General features: G+C 58.3%; 1 protein-coding gene across 1 annotated transcript; it reads left to right on the top strand.

The window, feature by feature from the left end:
• The first annotated feature begins 1227 nt into the window (after window positions 1-1227).
• On the top strand, window positions 1228-23396 carry COL8A2 (collagen type VIII alpha 2 chain). The gene is given in 5 exon segments (XM_054690978.1): window positions 1228-1263; window positions 8965-9008; window positions 17973-18196; window positions 18752-20128; window positions 20131-23396. Coding segments are annotated over 3 exon segments (2124 nt in total). The 5' UTR covers window positions 1228-1263; window positions 8965-9008; window positions 17973-17988; the 3' UTR covers window positions 20670-23396.
• The last annotated feature ends 41 nt before the right edge of the window (window positions 23397-23437 follow it).

Here is a 23437-nt window from a genome sequence, read left to right as displayed (position 1 = left end):
GGTCCCAAAGGACTTGTCTGACACCTGATTCTGGGGCCTCCTTAGCCTTCTAGAAACACTTGGCCTTTGCTTTCTGAGACACTGGTCTCCTGGTTTCTCCCCCCTCCCCAGTGGCTCCTCTTTAACAAGCCTTCCGCATGTGCATGTTCCCCACATCCTGGCCTGGGCTCCCCAGTCTCCCTGCACCTCTTTCCTGAGCATGGACCCCTGCATCAGGCAACCTCTGTACACTACAGGTTCCTACTCTCTAGCCCTGAAGGCTCGCTCCCTCTGGGCACATCCAAATCAAGTTCTGAACCACCCATGCCTAACCAGAAACCGGGGTGCTATCCTTGATACCTCCTTCTACCAGGCCCCTCACCCCCACATGGAAACCCTGCCTATCCGACTTCCTTAGCACGTCTCACGCTTGATTCTTTCTCCAAGCCCCACTGTCCACCTCTGCATAAGCCAGGATGGTCCGGCAGCCTCCTGACCACGTCTCTGTCTCCATCTTTCTCCACGCAGAAGTCAGGAGGCCTCTTCCGACAGCACAAGTCCGACCACCTGTCACCTCACGGTGCTGCTCCGGAGTCTCTGTGGCTCCCACGTCCTTGAAGGTGAAGTCTGCGCAGTTTCCACAGGCCTTCCTTCAAGACGGGCTGTTCCCTGCCTCTGAGCACACAGGCTCACCTCCCTGAACCCGACGTGCGCCACCTCGCCTTGCGCCCCTCAGCCTAGGCGGCCGTCTGCAGGAATCCTACTGTGGACGCCTCATTTAGGGGTCACAATCCCTGTGCTGCGCCTCCCCCCCTCACCCCCCCCCCCCAGCGCGCACTGACCATCTCACACCTCCTCAGCTGCTGGGTCTGGGACCCCTTAAAACTACGGCTGAGGCGGGCAGGGGCCGCGGCACCCCCCTCTGGGCGCGGGACGCCGCGCACACACGGCGCTTGAGGACGAACCGGGACGAGTGTGTGGGGAGCGTCGGGGGCTCCGACGGGGTGGCAGGGAGGCGGCAGAGCCCGGGCGGGGCGCGCTCTGGGGCGGGCGGGGCGCCGGCCTTGGCCGTGGCTGTGGAAAGAGGGTGGAGCCCGCCCCGCCGCGCCCCTCCCGCCGCCCCGCGCCCCCCTCCCCAGCCGCGGCGCCCGCCCACTCGGCCGCGCGAGGGGCGCAGGCAGAGCTACGCCGAGCCCCGCCGGCGCGGACCCGACGCCGCCCGCCCGCCCGCCGGAGCCGACGACGCCCCCTGGCCCGGCCCGCGCCCGGCGGCCGCCCCTCCAGGTACGGGCGGGGAGGCTGGCGCGGCCGCCTGGACGCGGGGGGCGGAGGGGGGGGCAGGACCCGGCTTGGGGTTTCCTAAGGCAGGTCCGACGGCCGGGGCTGGGTCGGGGCTTGGGGTTCCCGGGTGGGGTCCGGATGGGGTTCGGCGCTAGGGAGGGGGAGCCTGTCTTCTCCCCGGCGTCCCCTTACTTCCCCCACCAGAGCTGCCCTGGCAGACTCCGGGGAAAGCGTCCCCCTTGCTCCCAGCCCCCGAGGGTGAGCGGCTCCGGCGGGACTCCCTGAAAAAGGGCTCAGAGCTTGTCAATTCGCCGCGGGGCATCTCCCTTCCCACCTGAAAAATGGAACTAGAGTGAGAGAGGCGGGAGGGAGGGGACCTTTGAGACCCTCCAGCCCCGGGGGGTGGGGGTGGGGGTGGTGGGGGGTGGGGAGGGCTCCTCAGCTCTCGCCCACCCTTCTTTCCCCACCTCTCTGCGCTTTCTGGCTTGTGGGTCACCTTGTTTCTCCGCTTTTCTGCCTCTGCCCCCAGGTCCCTAACATTTTAGGAGTCCCAGTAGCACCCCCCAGAGTGGAGATGGAGGTTTAGAGGAATGTCCCTGCCAGAGGGTCAGAACCTCTTCCCCCGACCCATGGGACCCATGGAGGCTTGGCCCAGGGGGAGTGGGGTTGGAGGATCCGTTGAACTCCCCAGGATCTCTGACCTGGAACAGGAGACACAGCAGCCCCAGGAGTCGTCCTGGGCGAAACACAGTGGAAGGAGCCCCGGAGCTGCGAGCCAGGCAAGGGCAGACCCTCTGAGGCTGCTTGCTGTGTGTGCGTGTGTGAGCCTGTGAATGTGTGGGCATTTGTGGGGGGTGAGCCTGTGAATGTGTGAGCATTTGTGGGGTGTAAGGGGATAGCAGGTGTCTGCCACAATGTTATTACTGTGAGTGTCCGTCAGTGTGTGAGACCCTCAGTGTGTGTGAGAACGTGCTCAGCTCCCAGTACGGCAATGCCCCTTATCTCTCTCAGGGTACCCTGGCAACCCACAAGCCCTCCCTGCTATCTGCCTTCACTGCCTCTTCCTGAGGCCCGTGCCCTTGTCTGGTGGGACGGGCAGCCTCCCAGGAACTGCCATGGGCATTTGGAAGGTCTGGGGGGTGTGGAGCTGGGGTGATTGGAAGGTCTGTTGGCCTAAGGCTCTCTCTGGGGACTGACCCTTACTGTGCTCAGCAGATGGGGGTGCCTCTGGGAGTCTATTCTAGAGCCCAGGGAGGAAATGGGGGGCCTGAGGAGGCACCATGGGGAGTTGGTCTTGGTCAGGGTATCGAAGTCCCCACCTGCTTCCAGTGGGCTGGAACACCCACAAACCCTTGGACACACACTCACCCCAAACTGATAATGAAGACACACCACAGACATACAGTCACGCACAGTTACACTCCCTGCTACCAACAGCCATGCACAGTCGCACATGTGAACATGCTCTATTGAAACACAAACCCTCAGATAGTGAAAGGACGACAGGACACATGTGCACACTCATGCACACTCCCACAGACACGTGGCTGGCCCTGCCTGGCCCAGACAGACACACTCAGGATAATACACACACACACTCGGACACACTCATCAGTGTCTCTGGTTTCACTTTGTCCACCACAGAGAAAATGAGTGTTTCCGTTTCTCATCGGCTCAAAGGAAGAGGAAAGATAAATGGAAGTGAATGGATCTGCTCGCAAGGGGGAGGGGAAGGATGCCAAATGGGGCAGTCAGCCTGAGCACCCCCTACTCCCTCCCCTGCTGGGATCTGAGCCAGACCAAAGATTGACAGAACCCCAGCTTTCCTGCCCTGCTGTCTCACTCCTGATCCCCCAATGGCAGGCCTGGGGCTCCCCTTGTAGGAAAGGGGGAGCCTCACATGAGCTGGCCCCATCTGTGACTCCAGGCCCTTACAGAGCTAGGTTGGAAGAACTAGAGGTGCACAGTGGCTTCATGGGGTGCAGCAGTGCCATAGGGTGCTATTGAAGTGCACAAGGGGAGATACTATCTAAGCCAAAGTGGGGGGGGGTGATCAGGGGAGACCACACCAAAGAGGTGACCCTGGTGGCGCTTCCCAGGTGAACGGGATTTTGACAGTGCAGGTGATAGAAAGGGCGAATGGGAGACCATCGCAAGTCTGAGGAGCTGTACCTGCAAAGGTGTGGGTGGGGAGCTGCAGGGTGCTTCCAGGGAACATGGGTGATTGTGGGCTTCCTCAGCAAGGCAGTGGGAGGGTCTCACAATGACTTTAGGTCAGATTTCCAGGAACCTTCTCCAGAAAGGGGGTGTGAGTGGCAGAGTGGTGCAATCTGGTTGTCTGTGAGGGGTGGAGGGAATAGGCAAGGGGATTGCTGTGGCGGCTGCGTAGAGTTAGAGTATGAAGGTGCTGGATGCTGAAGTGGGTGGTTGCCGTGAGAGGAAGAAATAGATGGAGGGGAGTAAGAAAGAGACTGGACAGGCCTCCAGCAAGGAGAGGAAAGTCCGGGAACCCTGAACTGGGTGGTTGTGGTCTACTCCCGGGGGCCAGGTAAAAGGGACATGGGGTCTGGTATGCTGAGCTGGGTGTGGAGTGTGGCCATCAGTTGTGGGTAGCATCTGGGAGGCCTGGGGTGTGTACAGAAGTCTGGTGGTGTGTGAGGCCATGTGTGCATACACGTGTGCCCAGACATCAGCCAGGGAAGTCACGCTCAGGGAGAGGGACAGACCCACTCTGCTCTGTGGTGTTTCCAGGGTGCTGAGGTGTGGGCCGTGGATCTGGACTAGCCCACACCTAGTCACAGGCTAGCATGTGACGCAAGGGGAAGAGCTGACGGACCTGGGTTACTTGCCATGTGACACTGCCTGAGGCATGTCCTGTGTCTGTGCCTCAGTTTCCCCATCTATAAAGTAGGAACTGCTAATATGCTCCTGCAGAGAGGTGAGGAGTGACCCATGTCACAACATGATTGGGGTGCAGTGCCTGGAACTTTCATCCAGACTTCTGAACAGGGCCTGTTACAGCGCTCCGACTGCTTCCATTCAGAGTCTCACAAGTTTTAAATTGGGAGGTCACTGTCCCCATATAATCTGGGTGGGCTGAGATTTCTGGCTCTTAGGGGGCAGAAGGAGAGGGTGGCACAGAGTGAGTCTGGTGGGGAGAGCCAGGGCAGCATTATTGGCCCATCTCATGGATGGGATGATGGAGACTCAGAGAGGAATTTGCCTGAAGGCACACAGCGGCCAGACAGGATGGAGTCTAGAAAGCCGGGCTCAGGCCTCCCTCCCTCCCAGCAGCTGCCCTTCCTAGAAGGGTCCTTCAGGGACCTCAGGTGGAGGGAACCTTGTCACCTGATTTCTCTAATTTCAAGTCTTTCTGTGCCCTTGAGAAGAGTGGCAGCAATAAGTCTGTCAGGTATCTACGTGCCCCAGGTCCCAGGTCTTGTGCTCATGTCTCCTTTAGACCTTGTGAAAGTGCTTGTAAGAGTATCAGTAGCCCAGTTAACAGAAGGGGAGGTGGAGGCTGAGGGTGTTCCCCCCAGCCAGGTGTCGCCTTGTTGAGTATCATGTGGGATTCACTTCCGGTGGGTGAGGAGGCACAGCTTGTGTGCTTCACCCAGACCTCAGGACTCACTGTCCTCTCTAGGACCTGTGTGCTGGGGAAGGAATGGAAGTTTATTGTTGAGCAGCCCCAATGTGCCAGGCCTTTTCACAGTGCAGGTGCTTTTTGGAGGGGTGAGGGGGCTGTGGGGAGTAGCAGGCTTGAGGTCAGGTTCCGGACAGTGAGGGCTGGGATGGTTTCCTAACATCTAAGCAGCTGCATGGCCTGGGGGGGCCTGTGAGGGAGGGCCCTCTAGGAGGAAGGGTAGAGGCTGCACTGAGGGTCCTGTCCTGGCTTCTCTTCTGTCACTGGCTTCTGTGTGACCTCAGGGGAGTTCTCTGGGTCTCCATCATCCCATCCGTAAGAAGGTCAGTCAAAGCACCTTGCTCTCCTTACAGCTAGTGCCAATGAGCCATGAGATGGTAGGGTAGGGAGGGTCCTTTCTCTTCTCTGGAAAGTTCCTGGAGGCTGACTCTTTGGTGTCCACCCCCATCAACGTTGGAAGCCCTCACTACCCGGAAGTTCTCTCCTCCATCTGCCTCCTTCCCTCCCACTGTGCTGGCTGCCACTGCCAAGCAGCTCTGCAGCTCTGCGTGGGCCCTCTGGGCCACACTCCCTCTGACAGGCGACCACAGCTCAGCTCATGGCAAACATTCTTCTCATAGTTCCCGGAGCACAGCAAATCCCGCTGCTTAGCCAGGAATGCAGAGCCCCCTCCTGCAGCAGCAGCAGCAGGGGCTTGGGCGGTGGAGCGCTGGGTCAGGCAGGAGAGCCCAAGGGGGTGTGAAGGACCCCCCCCTTACACACACAATCTGTGCCTCAGCTCCAGGGAACTGGGGGGCTGTCCTCCTCATCTAGGGACTCACTCTATTTGGGTCCAAATTCTGGGTGGCCACCAGGGGTAGCTAGGCAAACTTGGGCAGGTGACTTCTCTTTGGGCCTCAATTTCTTCATCTGTAAAATGGAGTTTATAACACTAACCTTGCAGGGCTTTTGAGAGGTGTCATGGTGGTGATAATTATTATAACAGTAGGAAACACTTATTGAATGTTCCTGTATGCCAAGCACTGTTTGAAGTCCACCACTGTTTGAAGTCACGGATGCTCTGTGAAGGGCACTTGTCCCCACTCTGTGTGGTGGAGCAGCTGAGGCTCACATGCTGGTAAGAGGCAGGGCTGGGGAAGAGCGCGCGGGGCTGGGCTATAGAGCGCTTCTTAGCCCACCAGGATTTTTAAAGAAAGACAGCCCAGAGCCTGCTCCTGGTATGACTCAGAAATGGGAACTTCTCCCACAAGCCACCTCTAAGAGGAGCTGATTGTTCACCTCTTGGCCATCAGCACCTCAGTTTAGAAAGCTGGGACAGGGATGTGGGCCCTGGCCAGCCTCCTCTGGAAGCCCGCAGCTGTCAGAGGCTGGTAGGGTGGGCAGGGGGTGCAGACTGTTCTACCCACATCTGACCTGGGATTTAACTGGCAGCAGGCTCTGTACAAGGCAGAGATGTCGCCAGGGGAGAGGCTCAAGGAGATTAGGGAAGGCAGCTGGGGGTGGAGGTTAAGAACAGAGTCCCATTGAAGTTGGCTCAGGCGTTGCCTGGGCACGCCCACCGCCCCAGCTTCCTATTTTGTAGGATCAACAGAGCTTGGACCACTGGAGTGGGCTCCTGAGGCCCTAAAGGGGAGCTGCCCACTCTGTTCCCAGACTTGCTTGGCCCCATTGCCATATGGGTTCAGGCAGCACAAGTGGAGGTGGAGGAGAGTGGGAGAAGGACCGATGGCTGAGGTTTCCAGCAAACCCAAGCGTATAGGGGTTCAGCCATTTGGGGGCTGGGCAGGCGCCAAGGTTCAGATTCAGCACCTGTGAATCCTAACTGCTGCATCCTTTGAGAATGGATGTCACTTCTCTGGGCCTCAGTAAAATAGGACAACTTATGACAGAGCCTGTCATGATTGCTTGAGGCAGAAATGGGGACCTGGCCATCCAGGGCTCTGGCCTTATGGCCTCCCCCCTCTACAAACATCCATGGCTTCCCACTGCTTCCCACTGCCGGCATCACACTCAATTCCTGCTTTACAGGGTCATGGGGGAGTTTGATGAAAGAATGCCTCGAGCATGCCTATATGTCTGATGCAAAGTGCACTTGGCATTTAGAGCCCATTATTGTTAAGGGCTAACATGGATGGAGGGAACAAGGAACCAGCCAACTTGGGTGCGCCTCGGGTTTCTCTGATTTTGATATTATGGCATTTCTCAGTTTGACCGCAGGCAGCCTATCTCCCCTCAAATCGTCTGTGTGTGTGTATATATGTATGTATGTATGTATGTATGTATGTATGTATGTGTGTGTGTGTATCTATCTATATATATATATATGTGCCCAAGCTTGGAACCAACAGCCTAGGTTCAAGGTCAGGCTCTGCCCCTCATGAGCTGTGTGACTTCGGGCCAATTACGTAACCTCTCTGTCAGATGACAGATGTCAGGTGACCTTGGGCCACCTTAACCTCCCTTTACAGATGGTTTCCCCATCTGTAAAAAGGAAAGATGAAGTATCAACTTCACTGGGCTGTTGTGAGGATTGAATGAGATAATCTATGAGATGAGTCCAGAACGGTGCCTGGCACATGGTAGATGCACAACAAACGTTAGCTCTGATTAGTTAGCTCATTTGTTTGTTCATTTTCTTTTACTTCTTTCCCTCAGTTTCCCTCCCTTGAATATTTTCAGGGCATTCACACCTCCATATCCTCACACATGCTGTTTTCTTGGCCTGGAATGATCGCCTCTCCCTGCCACCACCCAGTTAAAACCATGTTCATCCTTCAAAGCCTAGATCTAACATAAGTCACTTCCCTTACTTCAGAGCCTCATGGTGTGGGTGGGGGCTGGAGCCAAAGAAACTGGGTTTGAGTTAGGTGGTGAAGACCTTTGGAGAGAAGCCTCATGACCTATCTCTGGGGCATGTTGTTCAGAGTGGCAGGGACAGAGACAGAGCTCAAGTGAATCGGAGAAAAGGCTTAGGAACCGCTGGCTTTGGCTTCTGGCTGCTTGTGCAGTGAGAGACAGGGCTGGGATGTCAGACTTTCCATGGGAGCAGGCAGGGGCGAGCAAGCAGCTGGGGGAGAGAGTGACGTGGCAGTAGGCCTCCCTGCCAGGTAGGCTGGCTGGGTGCCCCCTCCCCAGGATTCACGTCTGGGCCTGGACCACATTCCCACTCCCCTGGCTATAGTTGTGTGACCTGGACTAGGGCTGGCGGCCACATAGCCAGGCATCCTGGGTTGTTTGAGGAAGAAATGAGGACTTGGTCATCAGGCTATGACCATATCCCCCCTCACTCCAACAACCTTCTGTGGCTTCCTATGGCCTTCTAGAAAAATGTGAGCATGGCATTCAAGGCTCCTCATTCTGCCCCCCAAGCCTTAGCTGCTGCTTATCTTTCCAAGCCATGAAATGTCTGGTCCTCCCCCATATCTACAGGGCAGCTTCCTAGTGCCAGAAATTCCTTTTCTTACTTTGTCTTCCTTTCAGACTTTGACCTACCCCGCAGGGTCTGCGCCACAGTCCCTTCCTACAGGAAGCCTTCTGGGGAAGCTCAAGGGCAGGAATGTTCCCTGTTCTGTGCTCCCACAGCAGAGTGACCTTAGCTGACCATGAGCTGGCCCCTTGTCTGATGCCCCAGCTAATCAGAGCAGGGCAGGGCGGTAGTGAGCCATTTCTGTGTCCTGAGGTCCAGTCTGGGGCTCCCTCATAGTGGGAGCTTCCTGAATAGGAATCCGAGGCTCTAGTTAGTAGGGGCCACCCCAGCCCAGTTCCTGATGTATGTAGCAGGGCTTCTCCACTGTGGTGCTGGCACACGGAGGGGACATACTCAGCCGGGGCCCAAGGAAGGGAGGAAGCCAGGGCTAGGCACCCAGTGGCTTCACTACGTGTGCAAGACATGAATGAAGGGTGTTGGTGAGTGTGGGGCAAATTCTGGTTCCCTGAGACTGAGATTGGGGCTAACATTTCATCAGGGGATCCTGGGGAGAGGCAAGACTGGGCGGCTGTGAATTAGGGCAGGAGGCAGCCCACATGCCTGGCATCTTATTGTTTCTCTCTTTCATCCTCAGGTCTCACCCAGGCTGGGACCTTCAGAGGCCCCCTGACCTGAAAGGTAAGCGAGATTTGGGGGCAGCATTCGCTATCATCCCCCCACTGGGTGGGCCCCTGCTTGCTGCTGTCTAGCCTGGCGCCTCCGCGGCCCAGGGTGTCCTGACCGGCAGCCCCTCTTGCAGGTGACCTCAGCTCCCTGCTGCCTGGGCTTTAAAATCCCAGCCCAACTCGGAAGCAGCTTTTTCTCATTTGTGAACTATTTTGCCTCTGCTCTTTGGCACAGCCTGTGTTTGCTTGGCCTGCTCGGGCGCAGTGGCCTGGCTGCACTCCTGCCAGGACCCCTCCCTGCCAACCGGGACTCTCCTGCCGCTGCTGCCGCCACTGCTGCCGCCGCCGCCGCCACCGTGCAGGGAAGCCGCGAAGGCCCAGGAATCTTGGCCGACTTTGGGAGCAGCGGGTGGCGGGTGGCGCGCCGGAAAAGGATGCAAATGCGAACCAGAAGGAGAGGGGTTGGCGGCCAAGCCTGACCCAGTCTAGGGACTGGCGGTGTCTGTATCCAGGGGGATCCTCCAAGGGCCAGTCCTTGTCAGAAGCTCAAGGCATCTGCTGGGAAGTGAGCACTGGTGCCAGCTGAGGCCTGAGTCCCCGGCAGGGAAGGGCCAGTTCCCTGGCCACCTGACCGAGGGCCCAGGGCTGCCCAGGTTTAGCTCACTGTTGGCCCTCTTCCGGTTGGTCTAAAGAAGGGTCCTGGCTGTTCCTATTTCCTGGGGTCTGGGAGGTAAACCTAGTTGCCATGGGGAGGGAGGTCCAGCCCAAGCCCCCACCCACTCACAACTGAGAAGGACTCAGGAAGAGTTGCAAGAAAAAGGGGTCCCATGGGAAGCCACCTTGTGTGCTAGGCTGAAGGTAGAAAGTGGGGTTGTCTGAGCCTTGGAGCTAGAGCACCCAGCTGCAGACTGTACTGACCACCTGCTGTGTGCCCAGCCCCATTCAGGAATGAGGTGGGGGTGGAAGAAGAAGGAGGAGGAGTTGTTCTGTTTGAGGGAGGCAAGGAAGGCTGCTTGTAGGAGGAGGCATTTGAAATGGGTCTTAAATGAGGCATAATATGTTTGCTTAGAAAAGAGATATAGTTGGCAGTAGGGCAGACAGGATCATGCGGGCAAAGGCAGGCAGGTGGGTACAGGGAAACATTGAGAAGTTTGGGTTGTCTGGAACCAGGGGTACAGTGAACTCTTCTTATTCCCTAAATATGGGTGTTTTCTCCAAGGATGAGTCCATGGCTTTCCTCCAGGCTGCAGCAACTCACCTATTTTTATCTCTAGCCTGTGTTTCTCTTGAGTTCCAGACTCACAAGTTCTCTGCCTATAGCCCCCTATGCAGAACCCTTCCTACCCCACCCCACCCCCTACCATGATTGCTCTGCTCAGTTTGGAATGTTCCATCATCATCTCTACCCCTGGGCCTGTTGAACTCTGCCCTGTCCTTCAAGCCTCCTTTCAATATTGCTTCCCAAATTAAGGTGCCCTGTGGTCTGAGAGCCTTATCTACAGGGGTGAGGGCTGTTGGAACTGAAGCCTAGTTGGGCAGACAAGGTGGGCAGGGAAGGGGGCAGTACTCCTGTCTTCCATCAACCTGGATGGCAAAGTGGATCCCAGGCAGCTCTGCCCCAGTCTGACCACCTCCCTCCATCCTCTGGCTTCCAATTTCCAGGCAGCGGGGCAATCCTCACACCTGCATATTTAAATCTGAGGTATCCAGAGTCCCGGAGTGACCCTGAAAGACAGAGGGCTCAGCTCATGGGTACTGGACCCCTCAATTCCCACTCAGACATTGTGGGGCTGCTCAGGAATGGTCCAGGGAGGCAGACAGAGATCTGATGTTAGCATGAGCATTAAGGCCATAAATGCTGGCTTCAGGGGCGCCATAAGTGACTAACCGTCAGAGATTTACAGAGCCTGGAACTCAGACAGGGACCCAGGTACAAGAACATAGAAGAGGACAGAGTTGGGCAGACAGGTGGGATGGCGACGCAGAGACAGGAGGGGAGAGACACATGAAGAGGTACACAGGCAGGGGAGGACCTGGAGTCAGTGACACAGAAACACGGAAGATGGGACACAGAGAGGTGTGGTGCACATGGTCCCTGGTAGCGAGCCAGCTTCCCTCTTGTACACGTAACTCTTTGATCTAGAGTGTGTCCCCCCACTCTTGGTCCCAGTGCTTTGCCAGGGCTCAGCACCAATGTTGCCATCCTCATTGGTCTACCTCTTGCCAGTCTAAAGTATGCTTTCTCCTCCAGGAGGCTATGTGGGTTCAGAATAACGTGGAATTTATCAGGTTGGCACTAGGAAGCCACTGGAGAATCCAGAGCAGGGGATGGCGGGGGGCAGGGCTGTCTTAAAGTGTGGTCCACAGACAGGCAGCATCAGCATCATCTGGGAGCTTGTTGGAGATGCAGATGTTGGGCCCTAGCCCAACTGAATTGGGGTCCAAGGGTGGGGCCCAGGAACCCATCTTTTAACACACTGCCTGATGCACATTAAAATTTGTAAAACACTTGGAGTATCTGTAGGACTACCGAGGGACACCGAGAAGCTGGGGGTGAGGGTGGGAATTTGGTGGTATAACTGGGCACATCTTTACCGAGTGGCTGGGACGTACCATGCTGGGAGAGGACAAGGTCTGTATTAAGGCAGAGACTATGGGGAAGGCGGGGAAGGAACTGAGATGAGACAAGTAGAGGAGACAAAGTTCCCAGGATCGGCTACTGGGGGAGGGAGGTTGGTGGCTTTAGATGCTGGGCTGTCATGTACCTTCGTGCAGGTTGGTTACCATACAAGGACACCCAGAAAGGTAAGCAGTGGGGCCTGGCTGGGCTGGAAGGAGAGTAGGCTTTTCTAATTGTGTTGTTTAGGCTGGAGAAATTCCTTCCTGCCCTGGAAGGAGGGAGGGATAGGTCAGAAGTGATGTGCAGGTTTCGGGTCTGGGAGCCTGGGCGTGGGGATAGCAAGTCCCAGGAAAGGTCATGCCTGCATAGAGGTGTCTGAGGGAGAGCCAGGTGAAAATGCTCATGATTCTGGGGCTCAGGGGAGAGTTTGTACCTGGAGAGAGATGCTGAGTCCTTGGTGATGGGGGTGAACGGCGGGAGCTGGTGAGAGCTGGCAGCGGCAGGAGAGAGATCCTGGGAGAGACGAGGTGGAGTCTGCTCCTTGGGGCAGACCTGGGCCTGCAGGGGGGCCAGAGGAAAGGAGCAGAGAAGAGTCTGAGGATTCCTTCCAGGAAGGAGGAAAGCAGGGTCAGAGGGGGATTCAGTGTTGGGGAGAAAAAACATGAGGTGAGGGGGAGGAGGAAGCCGGTGAGGGGGGTGTAGAGACAGTTTTTTCAAGAAACTGGCTGAGAAGAGCTGGAGAGAGATGTGAGTGGCTTGGGCCAGGGTCGGGGCTCGGCCTATGTGGATGGCATAGAGAGGCCAGAGGCTCTGGTGGGGGGACAGCGGCCATAGACACTCAGGTCTCCAGGAAAGCAGCGCAAGGGATCTGGGCTGGCTTTGGGGAACCAGATCAAGAACCCCTTGATCTGAGACTCAGGTAAGAGCTCTCTGGTTTGCAAGCTGGGAGGGAGGTGGGGGATAGGGGCTCAGGAAGCCTGGAGAAGTTGGAGCTGCTGAGCTTGGCATCATGCTCAGTGGGTGAGGAGGGTAGCCCTCCTGCTCCGGACCAAGATGCAGAACTCCATCCCAGTCTTGGCCAGGCCAGGTGACCCCCAGTCAGTTTCATCTCAGGAGCCTTCTGACCTAGAAGGCCAGAAAGTTGACTGGGACATTTTCACAAGTTCCTGTCCTTTGACAGCAAGCCTCCTGAGTGTGAGGGTGTCACACTTAGGGCTAGCGGGTTAGGGGATGCCACTTTGCAGCAGGAGAGGCTGAAGTTAGACAAAGGAGGACTTTCTGGCCATCAGGGTGGGAGGAGAGGGCCGCATACCTGGAGGGGCTGGTGTCTTGGATCATCTCAGTTAATCCTTTCACAGATGAGGACACTGAGGTTCAGAGAGGTTCAGTCATTTGCCCAACATCACCCAGCTGGCAAGTAGCTGTTTTTGGAAGTGGAATCAGGGGCTACCTGGGCGGAGGAGGGCGCCCATGGCAGGGCCTCAGGGGAGAACCTGAGCAACAAATGCTCCTCACCTGTTGAGGCCGCAGACTGTGGCTGGGAGATGGAGACACAGAGAGAAAGGAGCCAGGGCCAGGGCCCCAGGGAGAGAGAGCAGAGAGCGGGGCTGGGTGAGTGGGGAGACAAGAGGCACCAGGGCGCAAGAGGAGCAGCCCATCCACAGAAATGTCTCCACAACAGGAAGCGTCTCTTAACATACCTGTGGTTTGGCCAGGCCCGGGGCTGCCTGAGCCTCCTCACTTCTCCTCAGCTGCAGCCGCCCATCTGGGGTGGGGTGGGCTGGGGGCCTGGAGGCGCCAGCGCCTGCGTGGGGGCTTCCGCTCACCACCCCCAGGGGGGCTGCTGGGGCCACACCCTGCACAGTCCACTGGGAGCTTGGGGCGCCCTCCCTCACACCCCTCCTTTCTTCTGGACCTCAGTGAGCTCATCTGTGCGATGGGATGGGGGAGGTGGGCAGGACCCTTCGAGAGAGCCTGGCGGGGAAGAGTCCCAGTGAGTGAGGCCCCTTCCCCTCGGCAGCCATGTCCAGGGTCTGCTCATGCTCCTTCTTCCTGCTGGCGCCCCGTCCTCCCCCTGCGTTGGTCTGACACGGCCTGGAGCTCTACCCGCTCCTAGCCAGCCTCCTTGGCTGCCCAGGAGGAGGCCCAGGCTGCCGCAAAACGCTGACTTGGACAAAATGCTGTTTTACGGGGATTTGTTGCGAAGGGGGGAAATCCCTGTTAAGGACTTGCAGCTGTCCAAACACCGCGTCTGCCCCGCCGCCGCCGCCGCTCAATACCCTGATTCAGCGTCTCCTTATGAATCCCACCTCATGCCCCTGCCAGCCCAGCCCCTTCCCGGCTGCCCTCGCTCCTGCCTGCCTGCCTAAGAGGTCACCAGAGAGGGTGATGGCCCACGGCCACGCAGCAGAGCCAGGCTGGAACTTGAGGGCCCTCCTGCCCTCCGACACCCTGCTTGGCCCCCATCGCCCGCAGGGAGAACAAGGGGCAGAGGCATGACTCTGTCTTCCCCTGGTGCCTCTGCTCCCGGTGCCCAAAGTTCTTGGCTGAAGTTCTCTGAGGTCCGGGGACTGTCCCTGCCTCTTCCCATTCCTGCTGACACCAGCCCCACCCCTCACCAGGGAAGTGGCTCCCTGGGCCCTGAGATGTGTCTCTGTGCAGTCTGAGGGCAGGACCTGGTGAGCTGCTGGTGTGATCTCTAAGTTAGCTGGCGAATTGAGTTCATTGAACATCTATCGAGCATCACCATGTGCCAGCCAAGTCTGTGCTGGGCATGGGGTGGGGGGAGGGGGTGTGGCAGGTGGAGAAGAGCTGGAGAGGAAATGAGAGTAGAGAGGGGCCTGCAGGCAGACACCTGCAGGTCTGGGGGAGGGGTCTGCTAGGCTCCCAGCTGCCCCAGAGTAAGGAAGAGCAACATGGAGAAGCACAGAGCAACATGGACAGCATGCAGAGCCCAGAGAGCCTCAGGGAACCTGGGGCGTGTGTGTGTGAGGAATACAGGGGGGCTGGGAAAAGGAGGCTCAGAGATGCCCAGGCACCATTGGCTCTGATGGTGGCTGGGGTTGGGGGGGGTCTGCACCCCGTTGGCCTGCTGTGTCATCACATTCCAGGAAGACATCCCTTCTCTTTGTACCCCTCGAATGGGCCCAGCATACCCATTCTCTGGCTGTGCGCTTGTGCCCACCCCCAGCACCCTATTCAGACTGGCACATGCCAGTCTCCCCTCTAAGCCCTGGATGTTGGGGTAACCCTGCCCTCCCCAAACCCACAGGCGCGGGGAGCTGGAAGAGACTCTCAGTGTGCTTCTCTTTCTGTCTAGCTGCTGCCAGCTCTGTGGCACTCTGCCCCGCCCTCTCCCAGAGGCCTGTGTGACAGTGGTTAAGAGCTCAGCTTCTTGCTCAACCTACTTATTAGTTCTAGTGAGTCTTTTGTAGACTTCTTAGGATTTTTTGTAGATAATGGCATCAGTTGCAAATAAAGAGAGTTGTTTTATTTTTTTTAAAGCTCAGGTCCTTAACAGACCTCTGCTCAAATCCTGGTTCCCCAATTCTCCAAGCCCCAGGTTGCTCATCTAGAAAAAGGGGAGCCACAATAGTTCTTCCTTCCCTTCAGGAATTCCAGCTCTAGGCTGGCCCAGGATACGGCTTGCCAGTGGGGGCTGCATCTCACTCACGCACTCACTCCAGAAGAAACACGGGCCAGGAGCCACTTCAGACCATTGCTGATGGGGAGGTGCTGGGGTGGGCTAGGGAGCCGTGGGAGAGGGGGCAGGGATGCGCTCTGGACCTTGCATTGCCAAGGAGGTGCACTCCTGGAGACCCTGTCTGGACTCCGTACTAAGACTTGGGGCTCTCCCTATGGTGCCCTGCCTGCCTGTGCTCCTCCAGGCCTCTGAGCGGAGCCTGAGGCTGCCTCCATCACTGCCCACCCTTGGTGAGACCGCAGCTTGGCTCAGTATGGGAAGGAGTCAGCTCCACGGAGTCAGGGCTGCCTCCAGAGTTGGTGCCATGACTGTGCCTCTGACCCACCCAGGTCAGGACTGCTGACTCCCCTTTCCCTGCTTCCCCCTGCAGGCTCTGACCTCTCTGCCTGCTTGCTGCTCCCCCCGCGTCCCCCTCCCCTCCTGCAGAATGTGCAAGTGTGAACACCTTCACACCCAACCCATTGGCTCCCTCAACTCAGGTGGCCCATGCAAGAAGGACCCTTATCCTGCCCCAGAGAGGTGGGAGGAAGATATGGTGTTTGGGGCCTGGGGCTCAAAGGTCAGACTGCTGGTTTAGGTGCTGCGCTCACCCTGGCTTCCTCCTCTTAGGGATGCATGCACAGGAAGGTAGGACAGCAGGGCAGCGCCCCACCGGCAGTCCTCCAGGGCCAGGCCTGTGTGGGGCCTTCACTTTCCTCAGGAGCGCTGGTGTGAGGCTTGTGGCAGACAGAGCAGACAGCCTGTGCTGTGGGCCTGGCACGTGGGGAGCCCCGTGTGTGGCAGACGTTACTATTATGCCGAGGCTCAGGCAGGTCACAAAAAAGAGGATTGGCAGAGCTAGGACTTAACCCAGGAGCCGGGCTGGCAGCGTCACCCGCATTCCTGCCAAGCTCCCTGTGACACTGAGTTTGGACCAACATTGAGTGTAACCCCTGACTCAGCTCAGCACTGGAGAGGGCTCTGCACCCCCAAATCTCCAGGGAGGCCAGGCACTGGTAGAGTGAGGTCCCTGGTGGGTTGAGGGGAGCTCGGGGCAGGAATGTGAAGGGACGTGGGGTTCCCCTTGGGTGTGCACAGTGCCAACTAGTCCCCCATTCAGACTTCGAGGGTGCCCCCAAGAGGTGGACAGTATCTCCAACCTTCACAGTGACCCTGAGAAGCTGGTTGTTAGGCCACTTTTTAAAAATAGCATCTTTACTGAGGTGTCATTTACGTTTTCTGCACATGGCCCACTTAGAATGTACAATTCAGTCTTTTAAAATGAATTCAAAACCGTCACCACAGTCAATTCTGGAACATTTTCTTCACCCCTCATGGAAGCCCAGGACCCTTCCGCAGTCACTGGCCCCACCCTAGGCGACCACCAATCCACTCCCTGCCTCTGGAGATTGGCCTCTTCTGGGCACTTCATGGACAGGGAATCCTGCGGCGTGGCTGCTCCACGTGGCACAGTCTGTCACGGCTCCGTGTAGCGCAGCCGCTGTCAGCACTTGCTCGGATCCGTGTGGACGTGCCACACTCGTCCACTCACCCACCCATGCCCCGGTGTTGTCTAGTTTGTGCCTGCTGTGAAGAAAGCTGCCATCAACGCTCATGTTCATGTCCACGTGGATGTGTTACCCCATCTTACAGAGGAGGAGACTGAGGCTCAGAGTGGAAACCTCTTGCCCAAGCTACCCCAGCAGGAGAGTGGACATAGGCGGCTCCACATCTAGAGCCCCTGCTGCCCCTGTTGCCTCTTATTTTTGTTGTTGTTTGTTTGTTTTATTTATTTTTGCATCCAAGAACTGGGGTGTAGGCCAGAGGGGCAGGGGGTGAGAGGATTCACCAGAGACAGAGTGGGGAGCAGAACAGGCGGATCTACTGAAATACACTGCTGAGGGGAGCAGTGGGCGAGACTGGAGAGTCTGCGGCACCAGGTGGGCAGCTCCCTGGCCGGGATCGAACTCAGTCTTGGTGACAGTGCTGAGACTTAACCCCAAGGACACCAGGGAGGCCTCTGACTCTTATTTTTGGAGCTGAGCTACATGCTGTGACGGGGCTAGGTTGGGATACACAGGAAGGGGCTGACTTGGTAAAGGCAGGGTGACAGCTTCCTTGACGAGGAACAGGAGCGGGAAAGAACATTGCAGGCTGAGAACTAGAGGGTGCAGAGGCCCAGAGGGATGAGGCCGCCCGGGGCCTAGGAGCATGTGAGGCACCATGGACTTAATCCTGAGGGCAGTGGGGAGTCCAGGTGGGCATCAACATTGTGAAGTGTTGGGGGGCTTGAGTGAGTCCCTGTCTCCAGACAGCTTAGCCCACTGCTTGGCAGAGAGCTGGCCCGTTGGGTGGTAGCGGGTATTATCATGCAAGGTTGTGGCAGGAGTGTGCCAAGGGCAAAGGGCGTAGGACGTAGGGCTGCTCTGGCCGGGGGTCTGGCTGTGGAGTGGTCGGTCTGGGGGAGGCTGTCGTTTGGTGGTGGGGGGCCCCCAGGTGGTGGCAGGGATGGAGAGCCTTGGCAGGGCTGGGGAGGTTGCGGAGGTCACCTCTGCACACTGGCACTTTGGGGATTGCTTGTGAATAGCCCTAATGTGGGTCTCTTTGTGAGCCCTGGGGCTGGTGTCAAGCCACTGAGGGGTTCACTGGATGGCCCTCTCGGTTCCTCCCTGCAGCACACCCTGGGACGCCATGCGGGGGGCTCTGGCGCCCCTGCCTTCGCTGCCGCTGCCACCTCTGCTGCTGCTGTTGCTGCTGCTGCTGCTGGGGTACGGGCCCCGGACGGCCACCAGCGGTGGGGCTGGCGGGGCAGCGGGCTACGCGCCCGTGAAGTACGTGCAGCCCATGCACAAAGGACCCGTGGGGCCACCCTTCCGAGAGGGCAAGGGCCAGTACCTGGGTGAGCACCTCCCTACCCCATAATGTCTCAGCTAGGGCCTGACTCCCCAACTCCCTGCCCTGCCTCCCCGACCTCTGCCAGGTCTTCTCAGGCTCTCCAGACACAGCCCCTCAATCCCCACCACTTTGTCACCTATCTCCATTTTCCTCCTGATGCTGGTTCGGGATACCCACAGGGCCCAGAATCGGGGTGCATTGGTCTTCAGGATGGGAGGGAGCAGGGTGGGAAGGCGTGTGGGAGCTGGGGTGGGGGGGTCTGTTCTGACTGGCTCAAAGGAGGGATGCTGGTGCCATCTGGTGGTCATTCTACCCCCAGGGCATGCAGGTATGAGTCACCCCAAGTTCTTGGGAAGGCCCAGCCTGGGTAGGGGGTGAGCCCCCAAGATGACCATTGGACCACCCCTAAACTCCCTCTCCCATGGCAGTAGGGACAGAGGGACAGAATCAGAGCCTTGTCTTCTCACCAGTGTATCTCATGCAGGAGCGGGTAGATGGGTGTCTGGTTCCCACTGTCCAAGCCTCTGACTGCACCCCCATCTCTCTCCTTCTCTCTCAGAAATGCCTCTACCACTGCTGCCGATGGACCTGAAAGGAGAGCCTGGCCCCCCTGGGAAGCCTGGGCCTCGGGGGCCTCCTGGTCCTCCTGGTTTCCCAGGAAAACCAGGCACTGGAAAGCCAGGTCTACATGGGCAACCTGGCCCTGCTGGGCCCCCTGGCTTCTCCCGGATGGGCAAAGCTGGTCCCCCTGGGCTCCCAGGCAAGGTTGGACCACCGGGGCAGCCTGGGCTTCGAGGGGAGCCAGGGGCACGAGGGGACCAGGGCCTCCGGGGGCCTCCAGGACCCCCTGGCCTCCCTGGACCCACAGGCATTGCTGTCCCTGGAAAACCAGGCCCTCAGGGGATTCCAGGGCCCCCAGGATTTGGTGGGGAGCCAGGACCTCAAGGGGAGCCTGGGCCCCCAGGTGATCGAGGTCTCAAGGGGGATAATGGAGTGGGCCAGCCAGGGCTGCCTGGGGCCCCAGGGCAGGGGGGTGCCCCTGGACCCCCTGGCCTCCCTGGTCCAGCTGGTTTGGGCAAACCAGGTTTGGATGGGCTTCCTGGGGCCCCAGGAAATAAGGGTGAGTCCGGGCCTCCTGGGGTACCAGGGCCCAGGGGGGAGCCAGGTGCTTTGGGCCCAAAAGGGTCCCCTGGGGTGGATGGAGTGGGGGTGCCAGGGGCAGCAGGGGTGCCAGGGCCACAGGGCCCAGTAGGCGCCAAAGGAGAACCAGGGACCCGAGGTCCCCCTGGCCTAATAGGTCCCACTGGCTATGGGATGCCAGGCCTGCCAGGCCCGAAGGGGGACAGGGGCCCAGCTGGGGTCCCAGGGCTCTTGGGGGACAGGGGTGAGCCAGGGGAAGATGGGGAGCCGGGGGAACAGGGCCCACAGGGCCTTGGGGGACCTCCTGGACTTCCAGGGTCTGCAGGACTCCCTGGCAGACGTGGCCCTCCTGGGCTTAAGGGGGAGACTGGGCCTGGGGGGCCCCCAGGAGTGCCTGGCATTCGAGGTGATCAGGGGCCTAGTGGCCTGGCTGGGAAACCTGGGATCCCAGGAGAGAGGGGGCTTCCTGGGGCCCATGGACCCCCTGGACCAACTGGACCCAAGGGTGAGCCAGGTTTCACAGGCCGCCCTGGGGGACCAGGATTGGCAGGAGCCCTGGGGCAGAAGGGTGATTTGGGGCTCCCTGGGCAGCCTGGCCTGAGGGGCCCCTCGGGAATCCCAGGACTCCAAGGCCCAGCTGGCCCTGTTGGGCCCCAGGGTCTGCCAGGCCTGAAGGGTGAACCAGGCCTGCCTGGGGCCCCTGGAGAGGGGAAAGTGGGGGAACCTGGCTTGGCCGGGCCTACGGGGCCCCCCGGCGTCCCAGGTTCCCCAGGACTCACGGGCCCTCCTGGGCCCCCGGGCCTCCTGGGCCCCCCGGTGCTCCTGGGGCCTTGGACGAGACTGGCGTTGCAGGCCTGCACCTGCCCAATGGCGGCGTGGAGGGTGCCATGCTGGGCAAGGGGGGCAAGCCACAGTTTGGCCTGGGCGAGCTGTCGGCCCACACCACGCCAGCCTTCACCGCGGTGCTCACCTCGCCCTTTCCCGCCTCGGGGATGCCTGTTAAGTTTGATCGGACTCTCTACAACGGCCACAGCGGCTACAACCCGGCCACCGGCATCTTCACCTGCCCCGTGGGCGGGGTCTACTACTTTGCTTACCATGTGCACGTCAAGGGCACCAACGTGTGGGTGGCTCTGTACAAGAACAACGTGCCAGCCACCTACACCTATGACGAATACAAGAAGGGCTACCTGGACCAGGCGTCCGGCGGGGCCGTGCTGCAGCTGCGGCCCAACGACCAGGTCTGGGTGCAGATGCCCTCGGACCAGGCCAACGGCCTCTACTCCACCGAGTACATCCACTCCTCCTTTTCAGGATTCTTGCTCTGCCCTACATAACCCCTGGGGGGCGCTGCTGCCCGGGCCGCCTCCTCTGTAGCGGTAGAGACACCTTTTCAGTTACCAAGAACTTGCATTTAAAGAAGACACCGAAAGCTGAGCAGAGGCCACTGCAGTCTTGACCCAAGGAGACTGACTTGGATTTTCCCTTCAGGAGCGGCTGAGGTGGTTTCTGGAAGAGGCTGGCCTGCGTTCCTCTCCCCCAAGTGTCTCTGCAGTGTTGGGGTTGCATCCCTCACCCTGCCTGGCCTACAGGCAGGGGCCCCAGGACCTTCAGCCCAGCTTCTGGAGAACCTGCCCTTGGAGTCCGGAGCTCAGCTGGGTGGTGAAGAAGGTGCTTCTGAGTCCGAGCTGAGGGGGCCACGCTCCCCTCTCAATGCTCCCTGAGACATATTCCCTGGCTCTGCCTTCCTGCTGACCCTAAGCTGGTTCCATTTTAAGGAATGGGGCATGGCCTCCCTCAGTTCTTGGCTGGGGCTCTTCCAGCGCCCCTCAGGGCCTCCAGCACATGAAGGCTGGTCCCCTGCAGAGTTTTTGTATCCCTTTGGGGGAAAGGGAGAGAGGCCATCCAGGTGGCCACCCCCCGGGGAGGCTGTCTATCAAGCCTTCCCGTGGCAGGTACGGGCATGTGGCCCCCTCTGCAGGGCCAGAACCATTTCACTGCTCCAGCATGGCCATGAGCAAAGTGGTTTGTGAGAAGGCAGGGCATGGACCTGGGCAGAACGGCAGCCCTGTGGTTTAGCTTCACCTCCCAGGCCGCCCCCACCAACTCTGGCTGCCTAGCACCAGGGCAACCACACAGGCTTTAGGGACTACCAGGGGTCGGACAAGGTGACCAGTGACCAGGAATCTTCCCTTTTTCACTCCCTACCTGCTTGGGGCGGGGGAGGTAGGGCTGAATTGCAAGGCAACCTTTCCACCCCCACTTCAGGCATCCCTAAGGCAGCGAGCCTCTATTTGGCCCTTAGAACAAGGTGCACACAAACCGGGAGATGGAGGCGCTCCTGCTCTTCCTTCATAAGAACCACATGGTGCCTGTGTGTGTCTACTAGAAGGGTTAATCTGTGGGGGCTTCTTCTTCCACCCTCTGGTTCCAATTTCCTGTTCTAAGCAGGATTAGGGCCCAGGAGGCTGAGGCTTGGAGAGAAAGTACCGACAGGCCCCTTTGGAGTGAATTGGCTCTAGATGGTTCCGCTATTTTCTCCAATCAGAGCTCCCTTGCAGGACAGGCGGGCTCCCCTCCCAGCCCTCAGCCCCTGGTTCTAGCTGGGTGGGTAAAACTGAGATAAGTGCAGGAGCAGAGATGGGTGCACTGTTGCAAGCTGGCCACATTCCCAATGGCTTGGGGTCTCTTGCCCAGCTCCCCGTCTTTCCTCAGGCCAGCCCACTTTCCTGAACACCAAGTGCTCAGGACATGAGCTTGTGCCTGGGCTGCCTATGTTGAAAATGGAGGGTGACTGCTGGCTCCTGACTTGCTCCTCCCCACCCACAACTCCAAACACAGCAGGCCATTTGACTGCTCACCTTAACTTTCAAAACTAGTAATGAAAATCCAAATCTGCTCAAGTGACACTTTAAGAACAGGCTTCGGCTGGGTTTCATGGTGGATTTCCTACTCCCCAACACCCGAAAGGACGAGTCTCAAATGCTACCTGCAGCGGGTGCGGGGGGCTGAGGAGGCCTCAACTCGAACTCCTTCCTGGTCAGAGGCACCATCTGACCTGCTAGGGAGGGGCCCTCGGCTCTCCATGCACCCCAGGGACCAAGGAGGGCTCCGGGAACAAAAGAGCAATCTCGCTGTTTCAGACCCGAGCTGCTGCAACACAGCATTCTTGAAGCCTTTGCCGGGGTGGGGGAGGGATTTATGAGTGTTTCTGAAATGTTTATGGGATTTTAGGTCCAGGTGTCCACTTAGCTGACTAGCTTTGCTAAATGACGTCAGGTTTTATCAATGAAAACTACATCGCCTTGTGTTTTTATCTGATTCCCAACTTCTTAAGATTAAGGTTGAAGTGTTTTCCATTAGTAGTGTCAGTTCTAACCTCATAGGAAGCTTAGTTCTCTACATACCTACGATGTGCCCCGTGTCACAAAGGATTTGGGAAAAATGCACTCGGGAGTCAAAGAAAATGGGACTTGTTTTAAAGAAAAACAACGGTACCGACTGTATTGACACCACCTCAATAAAACCTGTTGTAAAAACAGCACAGTGATGAAGCTGGCATCGATGCAGAGGTGTCTCAGCCTCTGGATTTCCTAGGCATGCAGGCAGCTCTCTGGGAATCCCTACGTCTTCTCCCAAGAAGAATGCAGCCTCCTTCCTCCCCACGCTGCTCCCTAGCCACTGGTTCTGTCCGCATCAGAAGTGCCCGTGCTCCTAAGCTACTGAAGCTCTGCACCAAGTAAATGCCAAGAAGCATTTTAAGAACCAAAGTAAGACAGTGGCTGGAGCTAGGAGAGAAGGATCACCCTACCCTGGAACATTCCTGCAAGCTCGCAGGAGTAGTGGACCATGACCACAAGCACAGGATCTCCAGGGCCAATTTTAACATCTGACACAAATTATGAATGAAACTGTGAATCTCGGCTCCTGAGGGTGGGGCTGGTGCCAGGGCCAACACTCAAGGCAGGGTAGGGGGTGCTGTCCTCGGCAGAAAGCACCTGCCCCCAGCCCACCATTCTTGGCAGCTAGGGACCCATCCCTGGCCGTGGGAATCAGGACCATGGACCAGAGACAATCTGTGCATGAAAATCCTGTGGTTTGTCCC

Source organism: Talpa occidentalis, unplaced genomic scaffold, assembly GCF_014898055.3.
Source record: "Talpa occidentalis isolate TD23 unplaced genomic scaffold, MPIMG_talOcc4v2.1 talOcc4.9, whole genome shotgun sequence".
Lineage (NCBI taxonomy): Eukaryota > Metazoa > Chordata > Mammalia > Eulipotyphla > Talpidae > Talpa > Talpa occidentalis.
This window is presented reverse-complemented; position numbering and strand designations above follow the sequence as displayed.